At 45.9% G+C, this 19,244-nt stretch overlaps 1 protein-coding gene across 1 annotated transcript in view; it reads left to right on the top strand.

The window, feature by feature from the left end:
- Positions 1 to 19,244, top strand: part of adam12b (ADAM metallopeptidase domain 12b) — a 72,177-nt gene that overhangs the window by 35,005 nt on the left and 17,928 nt on the right. Inside the window, exons 6-12 of the mRNA XM_084470278.1 lie at positions 888 to 1,095; positions 2,299 to 2,364; positions 3,282 to 3,353; positions 3,846 to 4,015; positions 4,938 to 5,022; positions 8,928 to 9,076; positions 17,545 to 17,722. Coding sequence (XP_084326404.1) covers positions 888 to 1,095; positions 2,299 to 2,364; positions 3,282 to 3,353; positions 3,846 to 4,015; positions 4,938 to 5,022; positions 8,928 to 9,076; positions 17,545 to 17,722 — 928 coding nt within the window. The remainder of the gene's footprint in view (positions 1 to 887; positions 1,096 to 2,298; positions 2,365 to 3,281; positions 3,354 to 3,845; positions 4,016 to 4,937; positions 5,023 to 8,927; positions 9,077 to 17,544; positions 17,723 to 19,244) is intronic.

Here is a 19,244-nt window from a genome sequence, read left to right as displayed (position 1 = left end):
CAATATTCATAGACTGCTTTGCAAACACAGCGTAAAATACAGAAGTTTATGAGTTATTTAATGTGGGCTTTGAAAGCCCACGTCACCCCAATTTCAGGGGGAAATACTGTTTTTATAAGCATCAAAATGCCCTGAGCCCCCGTTAATTTCAGATCATTTCTGACCCTGTTGTGATGTATGTACACAAACAAACAGCAACATCTCTAAGCGTGGTGTTAATTGCCCATGGCCCTGGCCCTGTGTGTGTGTTTGTGTGTGTACACAAGCATGGCCTGTAAGTCGTTAGCCCCCTCGGTTCAATGTAAATTAGATGCTAGGAGGGTTTGTTTATTGGTCGGCATTCGTCACACATCGTTATTTATCACTCTGCGAGGTGTTTGTGGTTTAGCACTTATTTCTGTCTGGGTTTTTTTCTCTAATGGCCACTCGCATAGTGCCCGAGTTTCAGCCATCAAGAAAAAATATATAGAAATTATAATCTGCATCTTCTGCTCAATTACCCCCAAACAGCATGTGCACGTTATTTATTTAAATGACTGTGTAAATGTGTACTGTTAACATCAAGGAACACATTATATCATTCTGATATAATATTTGGGGAAATTATACAAAAATGGTTTTTAAGTTAATTTAGTTCTCTTCTTCTTTCAGTGACATTTACTGTTCACCCACCGACCCAGAACCCAAAGGTTCTGGTTTTGATCCCCACTTCCCCAAGCCTATCTCATAGGCATCCTTAAGCAAGATGCCCTACCGCCCTCCCTGCTCCTTAATGAACTGTATCTTGTTCCACTTTTGATAAAAGTGTCAGAGTCCAGACATCTCGTCTGAAGTTGGAGCGACCAGTCGAGTGTTTTGTTCACCAAACCCTGTGATTACCTCGGCAGGGGATTCATCGCCCTCGAGAACAAGACACTTGTCATTGAGCCCACTCCCACGGCCCACGGCGGTGGCTACGCAGACAACAACACCCACCTCCTCTATCACCTGGAGGACCTCAATCTCACGCCTGGCACCTGCGGACATGGGTTCAACGTGTCATCTCCCGCCCCTGAAGACGGCATGGGAAACCCCTTTCATTCATTCAGCACACGGGTGAGTGTTCTTCTGATGACTGATTTGTTGTGTTTTCTAAATAATACAAAAAATCATCATCATTAAAGTGCCCATTTTTTACCATCCGTTATGAATTTGATTTGCCATTCCAAGCCATTAAAGAATGTATCCAATAACGATATCACAAGTGGGAGTTTCTGACCATGTATGATGGATAGATTAGCCAACCAGTTGGTACAGTTCACTGGGTGGGTCCTTCTGTGTCAACCTATCCATCCATCCACTAGTACATGTGCTGTCACTCATTGTGAGGTCAATCTTTTAAACGACTGGCAATGACCAAATCAACCATTTCAAAACAGAGTCCCTTTAATGAATTAATTGTTTCCCGTAATTGATTTATTATTTTATATAGATTTATATAGATATATCAATCAAATGTTAATTTGGTGGAAAATAAGAGTTGAAATGAGTTATCACCCAGGTCAATATGATAGGAGATCTCTGTGTTAAAGAGCCTGGTCTCTGCACCACACCGTGGTCTTTACACTGTGGGCTCAGAGGGCAACGTTCGAACCCCCCTGCGGTGGCCTTTGGCCCACAGTGCTCGTGCCATGTGCTACGTGTTTGTGGCATGTTGAGATGCGTCCATCTGCCATCAGAATACACTGGATCTGCCAACAGTGTGTAATCCCACTGCTCTTGTTCTGTGTGATTGGTCAAAAGGACAGGTCGCTGAATCTTCCGCCAGCATTGCCAACGATGCCCACTCTGTCTAAACTTGAATAAATACTACCAATCCTGATCAACATGCATTCACTATTAATAACTTAGAATATAGAATTTCTCTCTCTGCTATATAATCTGCATACCAACGAGGGACGTAAGTAATTGCAGATTCCAAACATGTTCTTGTATAAATTGTTGCAATATGCTTTTGAAAAAAAATGAATTCATGGTAGCTTAGTCTTTTTTGCTGGAACAGATTTATGTATTACAGGCGTAATAGGATTTATAATGAAGTTTTTAAAATGGGTCAGGGGAAGCTGTTATATTCCAACACTGTGCCAATGTATGGGCCAAAGGAGACCGCTAAATCAGCGAAAGCTTTTTTTGGTCACACATTTTGAACACTTTTTGAAAACACATTGCCCTTGACACCAGTTATGTGTTTTCCTCCTGAAACTGCCTCCTCTCCTAATTGAATCAATCTCTCCCTCCCTCTCCCTCTCTCAAACGTAGCACAAGAGACATGCCCAGAAAACCACCAAATACGTGGAGCTGGTCATCGTCGCGGACAACCGAGAGGTAACAGTACCCAACCACCACCACCACTACAGCAGGGCCACACTAAGGAGCAGCTCTTTAAAGGGGGAGGGTTAGCAGTACCACCAGTGACACAGGTCCCAGCGGCCCCGCTGCAAAATTAGGTCAGTGTGCAACATGGTCTAGTGGCAGCAGCCCAGTTCTGCAGACAGGAAGCGGTGAGTAATTCCCCCAGTGGAGGGGGGTTGGAGTGGGGGTGTGGTCGGCGGGGGGGGGGGGGGGGGGGGGGGGGGTGGGGGGGGCAGGAAACAGGAAAAGGCCGGGAGGATACAACCCAGCTCTTCTGTAAGCAGACCTGGGCACGCCGGAGGATTTCCTCTCCGCCACGCTCAGCTGATGCCAGCAGTGAACGCTGAACTGCTTGAACTGCTCTTTGGAACGAGAGAAGCTGTAGAATGGTCAATCAGTCAGGTGTGGCTGCAAAGAGTTCCTCACGCCCCTGGCCCACAGATGGACGTACCCTGTAGATCCACAGAAAGGCAGTTTGACATGTGAAACATCACTCAACACACACGTTTTATAAATTGCTTTCAGCATCTTGCTCTCCTGTTTGCTTTTAAATCCTTTAATGGAACCTTTTATTCCATTTTTTCTTTTATTCCTGTATTTTATATCCAGTACATCCAGGTCCAAACAATCTGCCTCCACAACAACCAAACAGCCCTGCAATGCCGCTCAACCCTCCATGTTTCACTAACTTCTTGTACTCTGTTTCCAATGTGGACTGCTACACATTTCTGCAAATCTCCGGACAAATCTACTTTTCTAGCACTCTCCCTAATGAGGTTTCAGCATTGAGAAAGAAAGAAAAACAGCTGAAATGTCTGCACGAGTCTGAGAAAGTACGACTCTTTTCTTTGTTCTTGTTCACTACGGCTAACACAATGTTCTGTGTACAGTTCCAGAAACAGGGCAAAGACGTGGAGAGAGTGAAGCAGAGACTGGTGGAGATAGCAAATTATGTGGACAAGGTAAGAGTCGGCCTCCCCCCGACACAGAATAAATTTATCTTTTTCTTTTTTCTAATGGAGACATACCTGTCAGGAGATATGAAAGGGTTCTCTGTGATGTATTGCAGAAGGTTTTTTACGAATGTGCTGAAATTGAATACATCGCTGGCATGGAAAATGCAATATGATTATCTCTGGGTGGAGAGAAAGCACACATCGTTTTCTGGCCCAAAAACACTTGAATTATGGAAAGAAAAAATAAAAATTGTCCAATAACAAGATATCAGGGTTGTTTAGTGGCTATGGGGTTGTACTCCCAGCCAAAAGGTACTGGGTTCAATCCCTGATAAATTGTTGCATGCGTTTATGTATTTTATCCCTGAGTCACAACCTATTCAAAACATTCTAGCGCACACCATGGGCCCTGGCTTTTCCATCCTATGAGCCATGTCAAAACAATTGTCACGGTTGACAATGACGTTTTCAGATTTAATCTAAACCCCCCCCATGCAGTTCTACAGGCCCCTGAACATCCGGGTGGCCCTAGTGGGCCTGGAGGTGTGGAGCGACGCCGACAAGTGTCCCGTGTCTCAGGACCCCTTCTCTACGCTCCACGAGTTCCTGGACTGGAGGAAAGTCAAGCTCCTGCCCCAGAAACCTCACGACAACGCCCAGCTCATCAGGTGAGAAGAACCCACAGGATCACAACTGCCAATTTGGTCATTTGTCCAAATATTACATCAAGCCTTTGCATGCCATGGTTCGCCTGTGGAGGGACTCCTGGCCCAAGGGCCCACCAAACATTACCAGGGCCAGGGAAATGTCATCCATCTTTGTATATCGTTCGGAATCTGAATCAATGTATCAATCTTGTATTGCCTATTCGCTTGGCTTGCACTGCGTACATTAAGTAAGCCAGTCGGACAACTTGATAATAACATGCACAAATATGTGACGACTCAATACAGTAAAGCCCCCTTTGAGTCTTCAAACATGCCAATTCATTGAAGACACAGCTAAGGCATGTAGGCATGCATATATATTTTAGAGTTAAATAACAAATTAAAATGCAAATTGTCCCGCAACCCACGTAGACTTAATTTGTGAAGGTGAACTACGCATGCCAAAGAGAAGCAAAACGGATGCTATTGCACTCATGACAGTTCCTACGACGATTTGTCACGTTCCCCTGACAATTCTAAGCTTCGGCACAAAGTGTGAGCGATCTCCGCGTCCACCGATGTTACGGCTTAACGGCCACTTTAAATGCCACGGCCGTGCGTTTACTCTCCATCATGAATGGCACATCACACCGACCATAAGGCAGGCTTTATGGTCCAAACCCTCAGTGTGAAGACCACTGTTTAAAGTAAGATAAAGATTAGACAAAGTCATCGTAGGCATACGACAACATTATGTTGGGTCTCAGAGACCAGGAGCTGTAAAGATAAGAACAAGACGTATATTATAGATAATTGCAAAAAATATATAAAGGCAATTGGGTACGAGAGGAATATAGCGATAAAGACAAAATATCAGTGTTTAATTCATGTTTGTACTGTTCAGAATCTGGTCGTATTCTGATGTCCGTCCTCTGTTTTCTAGTGGCGTCTACTTCCAGGGTACAACGATCGGAATGGCACCAATAATGAGCATGTGCACAGTGGACCAATCAGGTGGCGTCGTCATGGTGAGTTCCCCTGAGCCACCCTTCCGTAGGCTTTTTATTTACTCCACTACCGCCTACTCTTCCTCTACTCATTGTGGTTGTAACCTTACATAAGAAAGGCAGTAAAAAAAAACGCCTGTTCTGTAATGAGATGCTCAGGAGGAAGGACGTACGCGAGGGAGCAGGCTGCAGGCAGATGTGCTGGTCGTATAATAACAATGTAGAAGAGACACAGAAGCAACAGAAACAGCCAAGAGGACCAACTGAAACACAGACAAACGTGAAGATCAGGAACAGATGCAAAATCATGTTTTTGATGTTCCAGGTCTAAAAAAAAAAAGAGCTGAGACCTATACAAAGCCAGCAGAAAAATACAGCCCTGCTACAATCACGGCGAATGGGCTTTGCTCCTATAAAACAATAGGTTTCTTTTTTTTTGCACTAAACATGAACTGAAAATCGCACTCCTGGTGCTTTGGGCTTAAGATAGAGAACCTTGAGAAGGAGAACAGGGATCCCAGGGCTCTCTGTTGACAGGGTTGATACAAGAAGAGAAGATGTGCTCTGGCCTTGGATGCATAGGCATGTGTTGAAGGGGCCTGGGAGGTATTAAAATGACACAAAGATTGATTTGCAACGCTACAGGCGTGTATCACAGAGATATAATGTGTGTATTGTACTCACATTATACACACACACATCTACACACACTTACATGTACGCACAGCTGCACACACATACACACATCTAAGCACACACACATCTACACACACACACGTGTATGTTAATGTGTATGTCCTGGCCATAGAAGCTGGCTGTCCTTGACCCTGGTTAAATGACCGGACACAGTGTTTTAAACCATTCCACATTTACATTTTTATTGGTATGATAAATTGCACCACATTAGGCTTTTACAACACCACATGTGAATAAAAGGAAAATCTCCCTAACACACAAGACCAACTAACAAACTGAGATCTGGATCTGAGTCCATTGGGTCACTTGACTTCACGCCAATTGCATGTGCAGCTGTCAGTCCAACAGAGCCCGCTCTGGATTCCGACCCGTTGACAGATATGTTTGTCTGCTGCCCTGGGTTATGGCCCGGGCGTATCCCCAGATGTGGGGCCTGCCGGCTACTGGCAGGTGGTTGGAAGAGACGTCTTGGAGGGAGATAAAAGCTCCAAGCCCCCCCCACGAATCAGACGAATCCAGCGCTCACGCACCAGCAAACACTATAAACTGCCCCACCTAAAAGGCCTCGTGCAGTTGGCTCAGATGTAGTCAGCTTACAACAGACACCGCCGTGTCAGCGTGTTTCAATGTGTTTGGCCAGAGTGTGAATATTATCTGTCAACGTAAACAGAAATATCGGAGAACACGTCTAAATTGGCAATTATTTCCTGCCAAAAATGTTTTATTGGATGTTTTTTTTTTATTGTCTCCATAACAACCCTATCGTGTTTTTATGTGATTGCGGTTTGACCCATGCCGTACACAGACAGACAGACAGACAGACAGACACAGACACACAGACACACACACACAAACAGAGTGAAGATATAGAATAAAGCCCGGAGTCCAACACACACACACACACACACAGACATTCAAGATACAAAAGAAAGCATGGACACACACAAACACACAGTCAAACTACAAAGACACACACACATACACACAGTCAAGATACATAATAAAGCTCATGCACACACAGTAATATACAAAATAATGTATGGACACACACATACCCATCAAACATAGTAAAGACACAAAATAACAAACCAGCATAAGTCAAGATGCCAAACAAAAGACAAGATGAGTGCAAGACAAGAGTGCACTCAAACACACACACACACACACACATATGCATACACACAGTCAGGATGCAAAACAAGGACACACAAAGTCAAGATGCAGAATAAAGCACACAAACACACACACACACACACAAAGTCAAGATGCAAGACTAAGGACAAACACAAACAGTCATGATACAGAATAAAGCCCACAAACACATAGTCAAGATGCCAAACAAAGGACACACACACACACACACACACACACACACACACACACACACACACACACACACACACACACACACACACACACACACACACACACACACACACACACACACACACACACACAATAAAGCGAGGAGACACAAACACACCAAACTATAACAACTGGAGAAGCTGAATTATTCCACGCGAGTGAAGGTGTCTCGGCTCCCCAGATATTACTCTTTAGTCAGGGGAGAGAAGGCGTCTCAGCTCTGTTGACCTTGAAGCGTGACCTTCACCGTCGAGGGAACAACATATGATGTTCCCTCCCCCAGCCGTCCGGCTCCGGGCGGAGACAACGATGACCACAGGCTAGATGGGAGAGGGAGGAGAGCGGAGAGGATAGGAGGAGAGGAGAGGAGAGGAGAGGCTACAGGGGATGAGGAGGTGGAGGAGAGGAGAAGAAAAGAGGAGAGGAGAGGAGAAACGGAGAGAGGAGACAAGGCATAGACGATAGAGGAGATGATAGGCGGAGCATAAAGAGGATAAGAGGTGAGGGGAGATGAGGAGATAATAGGTGTAGAGGGGATAAGAGGAGCAGCAGGGATTTAATGTGAAGGAAGATCAAACATCATTTTAATCTTGCATGGTTTTGCTGCTAGAGAAGGATGTTTGATCGGGTTAGAGCTGCTCATGAGTAGTATTACAAGCACGCCTCTGCCAGTCATACTTTATATGTGGTGGAAATGTGTGTGTGTTTGTTTGTTTTTCGTGTGCGTAGGCGTGTGTACGTGCAGGTTTTCTGTCGACTTTTGCACGTGTTTGTGTGCGAGTGTGTTTTTGTCTACTTGTCTGTGTGTGTATGTGTGGCTGTGTGTACATTTTATGCATGCGTGTACATGTGTAGATCTGTGTGCTTGTGTGTGTGTTTGTGTGTGGGTGGGTGCATGCGCACTGCATAGGTGGGTGAGCTCTGTGGTGTATGTGACACAGCACACTGCCACATCCACGTTACATCCTACCAGAGCCATCACAGAGCTGTCAATCCCGCCCCGAAACGCTACACTTCCTGTCTCCATCTACTGCTTCCCCCTTCACCCACCCTCCCCGGATCCCTTGCCGTCTACGTCGCTACTCTCGTCTCTCTCTGCAATTCTGGTGGCAGGCTGCCTCTCATCACAGCCATCCTATTTCCACTCCCTTCTCTCTCTCTCTCCACTGTCTCTTAAAAAGATCTTTAAATCCTAAACTTCTTCTCCGGGAGTCAGTCCATCTGAGGATGTCGTTTAGCACTGCTTCCACCAGTCACACAGCAAGGTGTGTCCAGAGACTTTCAGCTGTTCAATGCCAAGCTGTCCCATCAACGGCCCCCAAACACCTGGGGCCTTCACAGCTGGGGTGGCATTTGGGGTGGGATGGGTTCATGTGTCCCCCTCCTAGAGTGTGATAGGGAATGGGAAGCAGGAGGACAGGGGATAGGAGCTGGGAAAGAAGAAATAGGTTGAGGCCGGAGCCTGTTCTGAGTTTGACTTGTTTTGTTATTTATTTTATTTTTTTTGGATTACCTGCCAAATCTACAGAGGACCAAATTAGTGGATAACTGAGTTTAGTGTTAAGTCATAAAATGGTTGTGATGTGAAGTGTCTCAAAGTGCCTTTTCACTGCAGATTTCCCTGCATTTTCCCCTCAATTCCAAATAGATTTAAAAACAGACTTGACTGATTTTGAATATATTTGAATAGAGACACACATAGTCTAGTTAATTGAGCCATGGGTGTTTTTATTATTTTTTGATTCTCATATATTTCAACATAAACAACAGCTCCATTGGAGTAAGTGACACGTGACAAGTTGAACCAGATGAATTGTATAACCTCCAACATGGTAATCAAGTATCTGTGTTCCGGGTTCTCCCAGGACCACTCGGAGAACCCTCTGGGTGCCGCCGTGACCCTGGCCCACGAGCTGGGGCACAACTTTGGGATGAACCACGACACGCCAGAGCGGGGGTGTGGCTGCAGGATGACGGTGGACCGGGGAGGCTGCATCATGACCCCCTCCACAGGGTGAGTTGGACCCTTCCAGCATCATGACCTCAAATACAGTACTGCCGTTGAGGAAAGCTTCAGTGTGACACACTAGATCTAGCCTGATACCTGCAATCAGTCTGGAACCTCTCTGTTCATTATCGATTTCCAAAGTGCGTCACCAACGGGCACAGAACAAAATGCCTCTGGACGCACATAGATAGGCACAACCAATCATAGCAAAGAAACGGGCGACGCAGCACAGGGCCTGGTTTCCCGAAACCTTCTAAACGCTAAAGCCTTCTTAAAGCTACGTCACACATAAAACCAAAATTTTGACCATTGGTCGTAGTTGGTTGTAGTCTTTTCTTTTCATTGGTTGTAGTCTTTTAGTTCTCCGTATCAACAGTAGGGCTAGACCGAGTGAAAAGACTACAACCAGCCCCCCTTTCCATTTCCGGTCAACGAGCAACACGTCTTCTACCAGAAATCAATGGATTTAAAAATGCCAAATAAAACATGACAGAAACTGTAATTACTTAATTAATTAATAACTGCTAATATACTTGATTTGGAACATCAACAAACACCACTAACCACTCCGTGAGTTGCACATTTCTGAAAACAAACGTTTAGGGTTGTTTTAAGGACAGGTTTGTGAATGCCCATTGCCAGTCATTCTGAAGCAGACAGCGGCGATTCTAAATTAGCCAAATACCTGAGACAGGACCAATAGTCAAAATGTCAACCACTCTATTTCATCCTAGACAAACCAGAAAGGGGGCTCAATGTTCAAAATACCGGAATTGTCCTTTAATAAGTGGTCAAAAGACTTTTTTCAACCACTGCCTCTTTCCCTTGACACTTTTCACTGGATAAACACACACTGGCCACTGACAGGTAGCAAAAAGCAAAGCAGTTTCAGCATAAACAGTATTACATAATAAATAGCCTCAAAGACTGCAATATTTTGAAGAACGCTGTCATGCACCTGCGCATGAAATGGAAAATCGATCTCTGAGCAATCGATTTCAGCATGTTCTTTCTGGACAGCGCAGTTTACGAACAACGTAAGGAGTGTTTCCTAAAAAGACTCCTAAGAGACCGTTCAGGAACCACGCCTATAGAGGTAAACAACTTTGATAAGTCTAAATGTAGGAGTCTTTGTAGAGCGCTAAGACTAGCACTAAACCACAAGCATTTACAGTAGAGCAATGTTGGTACTGAACACAAGGTGATGAACTCGGACTCGGACTCGCAGCCAAATGTGTCTTGATTATAGAACAGCAAAGGGTGCATGATGCAACGGTCATTCTTAAGCATTAATGCAACATACTTCACAGAAAGCATCCACAATGGACAAATGGTTAATGAACACAGTTTATACAGCTAATATAGAATTGATTAATTAAAGATGACACAATTCTCTTATCATCCATATGTGAATAGTTCTTTGTGCTTTTAATTTAGTTATGTCTTTTACTGCACATATTTCACGCATTGGTGCTATTGTACTGTAACATCAGTACTGTAATGGTCTAAATACTTGTCTTTGTACCATGTCCACCGCACGCTGTTGATGTTGAATACTAAACGGCCACGGCTCAGCAGACTCAGATGAATGAAACCCTCCTCTCTTGCCTGCCGTCGAAAGCGCTTTGAATTCACGCCCGGCACAAGGACACAGGAGCACAATGGGAAAATCCCTGCTTACTTACAGCACTTCTGTGTTGCAGCCATTAAACACCATGACATGTTCAGCTGCAAATGAAATCACTGCGGCTGCTACTTTGCAGACAAAATTAGCAGTTGCGCCTGCCTGGTGGGTGATTGAGCTGTCTGAGCCGCTGAGAAGAGCTTACCAGTGCTGCTGTGTATTTAAGATGTGTATGCTACAGGGCTGCCTTTTCCTGATTTCCAGGGGCTGCAGGGCAGTCGACGTATGTGCGCACATAGACACATGCATACACACACAGCAGAAAACACAAACATACATTCACATAAATGCATAGACACACACATAAGCATATATCGGCCAGAGCTGGCTGGCTGGCTGGCTGGCTGACACACACACACACACACACACACACACACACACACACACACACACACACACACACACACACACACACACACACACACACACACACACACACACACACACACACACACACACACACGGCTGTAGTGGAGGCTAAACGCACGTAAACGGAGCAGTCGAGGCTAAACACACTTAAACGCGCCTCAAAATAGCACTAACACACCTTGAAATAGAGTTTACGGAACTTTCCAATTTTCTTGAGTAAAGAGTTCCAAATGTACCAGCCTTAGCCGTAGTATATTCAAAATTGGCTGCATTATGAGTATTTACGATTACTCTGACACGGTATCTGTGACCAATCACATCGTTTCTTGCGGCAGCCGGGCTCGTAGAATGGGGCTTGCTTTTGCTAGTCGGTTCTGGCTGTCAAAAGTTGACTAGCATGTTGTGATTCCTATCAAACAGATATACTGTGACTTTTAAAACATTAAAAAAAGAAAGCTTCCTCCTGCTGATGTCAGCAAAAGATCTCAACCTCAAAGTGAGTGCAAAGAAACAATACAAGTAAAGTTAGAATCACTCAGAATTGTTACATACTTTTAAATGCTAATAGAGTGATACAAGATACAGTGTGCTGAAGAATGCTTTTTTTGAAGAGGCAGGTAGTGATGCAGGAATCACAGAGAACACAGGGAAAGGAGGAACAGAGGGAGGAGAGAGAGGGAGGAGAGACGGAGAGAATACAAACAGGGAAGAGAGATGGCGAGTGGAGAGACAGAGAAAGCAGAGACATAGGGCGTATTCACACCTGCCTTGTTTGGTTTGAACCAAGCCAAAAAAAAAAATCGCTGGGGGGACCTTTTGGGCCGGTGTGAATACAAACCATCAAACTCTGGCGCAGACCAAACAGTCGGACCGAGACCCAGCCAGAGAGGTGGTCTCAGTTCGCTTCCAAACAAACCCTGGTGCGGTTTGTTTGAGATGTGAAAGTGAACGCACCTCGGTCCGATCATTGATTGATTCGTTTTTTGTTGTTTGATATTTGGGTCCGATATCCAATAGATAGTGGGTTTGTTGTCAAATTCTTGGACTATTGAGAAAATTGCAATGTGAAAAGAAACCGCACCAAACCAAAAAATAAACATTGTATTTTGGTCCGGACCAAAGCCAGAGAACTAAAGGACTTTCCTAGTTTGAATACGCCCATAGAGAGGGCAAACAGTGAGCAGAGGCAACTGCTGCTGCTCCTCCAGTCTTTATACTATATAGACATACTGTATGGTACATCAAAATGTTCAGCTTCTTAAACTCTTAAACTTCTTAAAATCACATCTAAATATCTAAGCGATGTGACTTTAAGCTTTAGCAATTTCTTTGAGAGCCTTGCTCCCCATATCACATACGTTGCTGAATCTTCCACTCTAGATTCAGTTTGTAATTTCACATGTTGTAGTACCGGCTGTTTGTTTTTTTATTTATTAGTAGAATGAAGGCAAGGCAAGCTAACCCACCTCTTTTTTTACCACTTCACATCTGGTCCCACACACACATAGACTAAAGCAAACATCAGCGTGTGAAGTAGCAGGTGTATCAGCTGGGTCTGGGTCTCTGTGATAACGGCCTGCTGGCGATGATGGACCGCCTGGTCGTTTCCTGTGTAAACACCAGCCAGATAACCGGGCCCCGAGACGTCATAACAGATTTCACCCTTGGGCTGATGCCAATTTACTTTATCTGATTCGAAGTCCCCACAAGTCACCGACGTATGAACTCAAGACTTGATTCCTCTATGAAGCAGGAGGAAATATTGTTTAAAAGCAAGCAAAGAAACACTGTGCTAGTTGCCACCATGTTAAAGTGTCAAATTGAATGTGGGAAATTTCCGCTGTTTGTTCTTGATTTATTGTACCATTGTCTCCAGACCACAGCTGCTTTGAGGAGTTATCAAACACACACAAAATGACTCAGGTAGTACAGCTCCACCTCTGGCGAAACACACGCCACAACAACTGCTTTTCTCTGATTGGCTTGAAAGATGCAAGTTGGTGCCACATGCCCATATATGGCCATGCAATTATGTTTGTAGACTGTCTTCTGACGTCAATGTAGTTATATTGTAGTGTTTTGTTTACTTTCTATCGATTTGGGAAAACATGCAACTGTAAATCCAACCAGAAAGCAGCAATCTGTGAATTTCTGTCTGTCCTTCACTCAGGATAGTGTTAAAAAAATAATGTTATATTCCAACACTTAATAACCAAATTTATGTATTTTTCAGTTTCTCTCTTGTGGAAGAAAAACTTTTTGATTTTTTCTTTTTTGTGACACACAAAGATTTTTGTGTGTGTGGATGTGTGCATGTGTGTGGGTGTGTGTGCTCCCTTGCAGCAACAGGATAACCTCATCCTGTTATGCTGGAAAATACATTTCCACTCTAGGATGATAAGAGTAATGTAATGTACTTCTTCAATGTGCACCGAGTGTGTGCGCTGTCAAGGTCCTCAACAAAGGAACTCACAATGTAATCCAGATAAATTGGAAGGATGGCTAGATACGTACTATCCAGTTGTTAAGCCCACTGCGCATCTGAAGACCACCTTGAGCAAGAGGCCTAACCTCTAGCAGCACATTAATGAAAAGTAGATTAAAAAAGGCACTGTAAGTCACTTTGAATAAATGAACTTTACTTTTTTGTGAACGGTATTTCAGTTTTCTAAACACATCTAGGAACCTTTTCTACACACATCTAGGAACCTCCAAATCTGGTGACAGCCCTAGTCAGCAGGAGGGTGGTAATGGAGAATAATGCAGAGGTACGCCACACGGGGGGGGGGGGGGGGGGGGAAATTAAGTTCACGCTTGACCCAGCAGTTCATCCGCCTCATTTTATCCCCTGAAATATTACCCAGAGGCCTTTTGGTCAACATTTCAGAAACCAATCAGGAGCCTATTGCCCTTCACTCCCAAGACATTAAAATGTGGTTTATTACTTATTTTAATAGTCTGCTCCAGCTAAACCACCGCCCCGTAGTCCACGGGTGCGTCTTCATAAGTCAGACTTTAGTGGTGCGTTCAGGACATCTCTGGCTTGCACTGGCCTGTGAAGAGGAGCACTAACTGCATCTGAACGAGGTGTTCATTGATGGCGCCACCAGATCTAGTAAGGCCTGGGGGCGGGCGGAGAGATCCATGGAGATACCGGAGGGGCGCGTCGTATCTGGATCTGGGAGTCCGCTCAAAGAACCGATGATTGTATTTGATGATATATCTGTTGTACGAGCGAGATCGGCGCAGAGGTTAAACAAGAGCCTGCGAGATTGGAAGGAGATAAGACACAGAGAGCGACGACCGGTAAAAACGTTTTTTTTTCCTTTTTTATGGTCTCCGGCAGATGTTTGTGTTGTAAATACAGTCCGGCAAAGATTCGATTCCTCAGTCGAGACAACAGCCAGAGGCCTTCTGAGACGGGAAGGACGGACGGATAAGAATTGACTTATGGAAGTGTTTATATCCTCAGTGTTGCATCATTGACAGCGAGAGGAAATCCTGGGTTCTCTGAGCGGGTTCGCAGCTTTTCAGAGGCTGGTTCAGGTGTTATCGGGAAGTGAATAGTGAGAACCACTGCAGGGGGGCCCTGTTGAACTACAGGCCCATGGGCGGAGGCTCTACATGGGGTAACAGCTTGACCTCGATCGGCAGTGCATTGGATCTTTTGACACTCGTAACTAAGCTCATCTCCCCTCCTAGAATAGCAATCGTTTTAGGTGTACAAGAACAGACTGTAGGAATACAAGACGTTTCAGCATTGATCAGGTGGAAGATAGTTATGTGCATGGAGCTTCACATATTTTGCCTATGTATTTCACAGCCATAAGGACAAAATGTACTTCATTTAGCGTTTCATTGTGTTGCATCATAGCACACGCTCACCCACCCATACAAACTATTATTTACCTAATCCTACATGATGGACATAATTATATCCAGGGCTCATCCTCAAATCCTTCATTTACACAACTTTCAACCTTGGTTTCCCCTCGCCGTAGCGGTATATTAAACTGAAACAATTGTACAGCTGCCAGGACACTTGGAAGCCTGATTAAACACTCGTCCAGTGGCTGCACACGTGGAAGGTGTGGGTGGACGCGAGCCATTACCTCTTCCTATTAAACACTCAGAGTATACTTCCTGCCTGGCTGGGCTCCATGCACAATATACCAGACATGTGGTATGGCCTTAACACACTGTGTGTGTGTGTGTGTGTGTGTGTGTGTGTGTGTGTGTGTGTGTGTGTGTGTGTGTGTGTGTGTGTGTGTGTGTGTGTGTGTAAATATAGATGTGTGTTCCCGTTGTATCACAGTGCTCGTGTATAGAGTTAGTGGGCAAGAGATACAGAGAGAGAACACAATGCTTTATCATGAGGTCACTGAGACGGTGCAACCACTAAAGGGGATATCAGCCTTACGGGTGGAAGGCCACACAGACCCCCACAGAGGGAATTAGAGAGCCAGTAGAGGCTCACTCATGTGCTCTGCCCCCTTCCATCTCTCCTCTCACTGCATCGCACATCCGCCCAGCATCCCCAAGCTGTGTTTTCTCACTTTCTCTTCTATAGCTCTTCCCTCTTGTCAGTGTCCATCCATGTTATCCACTAGCAGCAATGTTACTGCAAAGCCTGTGTGTGTGTGTGTGTGTGTGTGTCCGTGTGTGTGTGTGTGTGTGTGTGTGTCCGTGTGTGTGTGTGTGTGCGAGTGCGTGCGCGTGAAGCAGCCAAGCTAATGCACGTGAATGTGTAGCTGTGTGCAATTTATGAGTGTGAGCTCGGCGAGCAGATTTAGGCGCTGCTGACACACAGACACACACTCACGCACTCGCACACTCACACACAGGGTTAGCGGAGGTGGAGGAGTAATAGAAAATCATTTATCTGCAGAAGAAGAAAGCAGTCAGTGCTGACAGAGATGGACAGGCGCCCGCAGCCCCATGGATACCGCTGTGGTTTAAAACCTTGCCGCTTCCATCCACCTCATCCCCGCACCGGCATCAGCACATCAGCCTCCCACAGAAAAAAAAAAAGCATGTGCTTCCCGTTGCCGTAAGGGACCAGAGAAACCCGCTACCCCCTGCTAAAACAGAGAGTTGGAGTTAGGGCGGAGTAGCCAAGGTTACAGCTGCCAGGTTGGCCCCTATGTGACGGGCTCCCGGTGTTTCTCTTGCTGTGCACGGAGCCAGGCTACGCAGACACACACGCACGCACACACACGCACGCGCACACACTTCTCCGCAATGCTCCGCAGGCTGTCAGAAACGCCAAGCTTTCTAGTGGCTGCGTATCCCGTGGCAACCGCCGATGAGCGTGGCTGATCTCGCACCATGAAGGGGCCCTATGTCATGATTGTGTCTGAGAGAAACTTTTTGAAACATCACATGCCAGTTGGCTCAGTGTGAGTGGCCCCCTGTCTCCCTTCCCCTCCCCTCCAGCCATGGAGCTCACTGCCAGGCCTTCATCGCTAGCTACCCAACCCCCCCCCCCTTGGTAGCTCTGCAGGAGTTTTTTCCAAACAAATGTCCGCTTCACGCTACGTTGTGTGAGCTGTGCTTGACCCAGGCGGTGGGAGCATAGAGATACAGCCTTACCCACCTCCCCCTTCATCATCCCCCTTTTAGAAGCCAAATTCTCTCTGTCTCATCAGTGGTAGGTCGATTGTGTGTGCCGGTTTTGTTTCAGAGATTTTGGTGGTGGTTGTTGTTGTTGCTGGGATGATGTGGCTCAGGGCTATCATGCCTCCTGGGGTCTTTTCATATCTGCTCCGGAGCAGACAGCTTGGTCGGAGGGGTCAGAGCCAGACACACAGGCCAGGGAGGAGGAGAGGCGGCACGCTGCCCGGGCATTTGTCTCTCTCTTTAAAAGGGTTAACCCGTCTGTCCTCGCTCTGAATGGAGGTGATTCGGAGGATGACTGTCTGACGGTCAAATGATCCGTCTGTCAGACTTCAGAATTCATCAGTTGATAGATAGATCTCTCCCTCTCCCTCTCCCTCTCTCGCTTAATGTGGTCCCTGATGGCGTTCCAATGGGTGCACGGGTCTCAGCTTTGTCTTCACTAAACTCTGATTTAAGACTGTAGCTGGCAGCAATCCAGGTCACTTTGTCCTCCGTGTACGATGCCCTCCTATTGGCCTATTGGTAGAGTGGCTGTTTATCCAAAGACATGGGCAAGTCATGGGCTCGTTGGGCACTCATCCTCCAGACAGGCAGAATAACTCTTCTGGTGGTTTCTCAGTGCCTGGCTTTTCTCAGTGCCTGGCTTCTATCTTTCTGTCTTCCATTGCCCTTTTTTCTCCATCATCTACTCACTCACTCACTGATGGTTTCTTTCTCTGCATTTCCCTCCCTCCCTTTGAATCCCCTCCACTGTCACCTAACCGGGGTCCATCTGCTGCTCTCCCCCCCCCCCCCCCTGCAGGTATCCCTTCCCCACGGTGTTCAGCAGCTGCAGTAAGAAGGACCTGGCGGCCAGCCTGGAGAAGGGCGTGGGCATGTGTCTCTACAACATGCCCGAGGTCAAGGTGCTCTACGGGGGGCAGAAGTGTGGCAACGGCTACGTGGAGGAGGGAGAGGAATGCGACTGTGGGGAGCCCGAGGTGAGGCTTTGGCTCACATGGCTGGGATTCATCACGGGCCAACGAGTTAAGAGGTGTTTGACTTTAGTCCACCACAGAGTGTAAGGGCTTGTGTTGGAGTGTCTGGATGGAGAATTGGATTTACACTTGGTTTGACGGAAGATACGCAACGAAATTAAATTTGTCATCAGTTCACATGCATTGAAATATGAAATCTAACCGTGGTAATAGGTCTCCACACATTAAAAAAACCCTATTCTAGTCTACACCCCTGAAGGCAAGATTGGAGAATACTTACAACCGCGTTGTCATTTCATTGTTCCTGGTAAGATGAAACCAGAAATCAACAGAAAAAGAAAAGAAAGAAAAGTTTTGAAGGCCCAATCCCGCCAGCAGGTGTGTCTGATAGGAGCGTGTGTGTTTACATCTCTCCCTCGCCCGCGCCCCACATGGCTGAACGGGCTTCTGACAGCCGCCGCCGCCGGGATGTCGTTTCCCCCGAGCCGCTCCATTAATCACACACAGCGTCCAAACGCCTGACAAATGAAACATAGAAATGTGTAATCAGCGCAAGCCAGAGCACCAGCATTGTTTGCCGGTGCCGTTCAAACAACTCTGTCCTTTTTCCTCTCCCTCTTTCCATCTATTTCTCGTTTTCTCTCTCCCTCTCTCTTTCTCGTTCCGTCTATTTCACTCTAGCTCTCTCTCACTCAGTTTCTCTCGCTCCCCTTCCATTCATTTTTTCATTCTCTCTCTCACCGTCTTTCTCTCTGGTTCAATGTGTTCTCATTCCCTCTCTTTCTTTTTTAAATACAAACAAACACATGCAAAGGCACACTCAAACGCAATGCCTTGATACTTAGACATGCAGCTGGTCGTTTAAGATCAAACCCACATCCATCGCCCAGCCTATTAGCCCAGACGACCCAGCCCGCCGCTCAGGCAATAGAGACATTTATGGACCCTGCCCAAGCGATACATCACCTCAGCACAGAACACACATTTCCAACCTCTTGCCAGTTAGTCCATTCGGCCAGAAAAAACAAACAGAACCCATTCCCTCTGTTTATCGATCTGGAAATCTTCAACAAGGTTAAATCTAATGTAGCGGAGCAGTGCCCGAGCAAATCTAATCACAAAAGTTCTGCTCGGACTAAAGAGCGAACAAAGGAACTGAGTGCTTGGGAGACGAATGGTGATTGTGGCAGCGTGTCCCGGCTGCAACCGTAAACATTCCACTCATGGCTCTTCCTGCTGAGATGCATGCACTTGTAGCTGTCCTATCAGACAGGTGGGGACTACCTACACCTTGATAGCCTCCTCTTGTATTGGAATACAGTTATACTATATGTGTTACGCTTAGCGGCACCGGGCAAAGGCCCCAACCATAGTTAAAGAAAATGCACAGTAAACAGAAATACTAATAAAGACTGTGAACGAAGTGGTCCTTCAGAAGCAGCCCATCCTCCTCCTATTGATGACAAAAGTGATTGATCATGACATCGTGTCTCATGATGTCACGACATGGAGGGCACGTCTTTCC

The sequence above is a fragment of the Micromesistius poutassou genome, assembly GCF_964030765.1.
Source record: "Micromesistius poutassou genome assembly, chromosome: 7".
NCBI classification, from domain to species: domain Eukaryota; kingdom Metazoa; phylum Chordata; class Actinopteri; order Gadiformes; family Gadidae; genus Micromesistius; species Micromesistius poutassou.
This window is presented reverse-complemented; position numbering and strand designations above follow the sequence as displayed.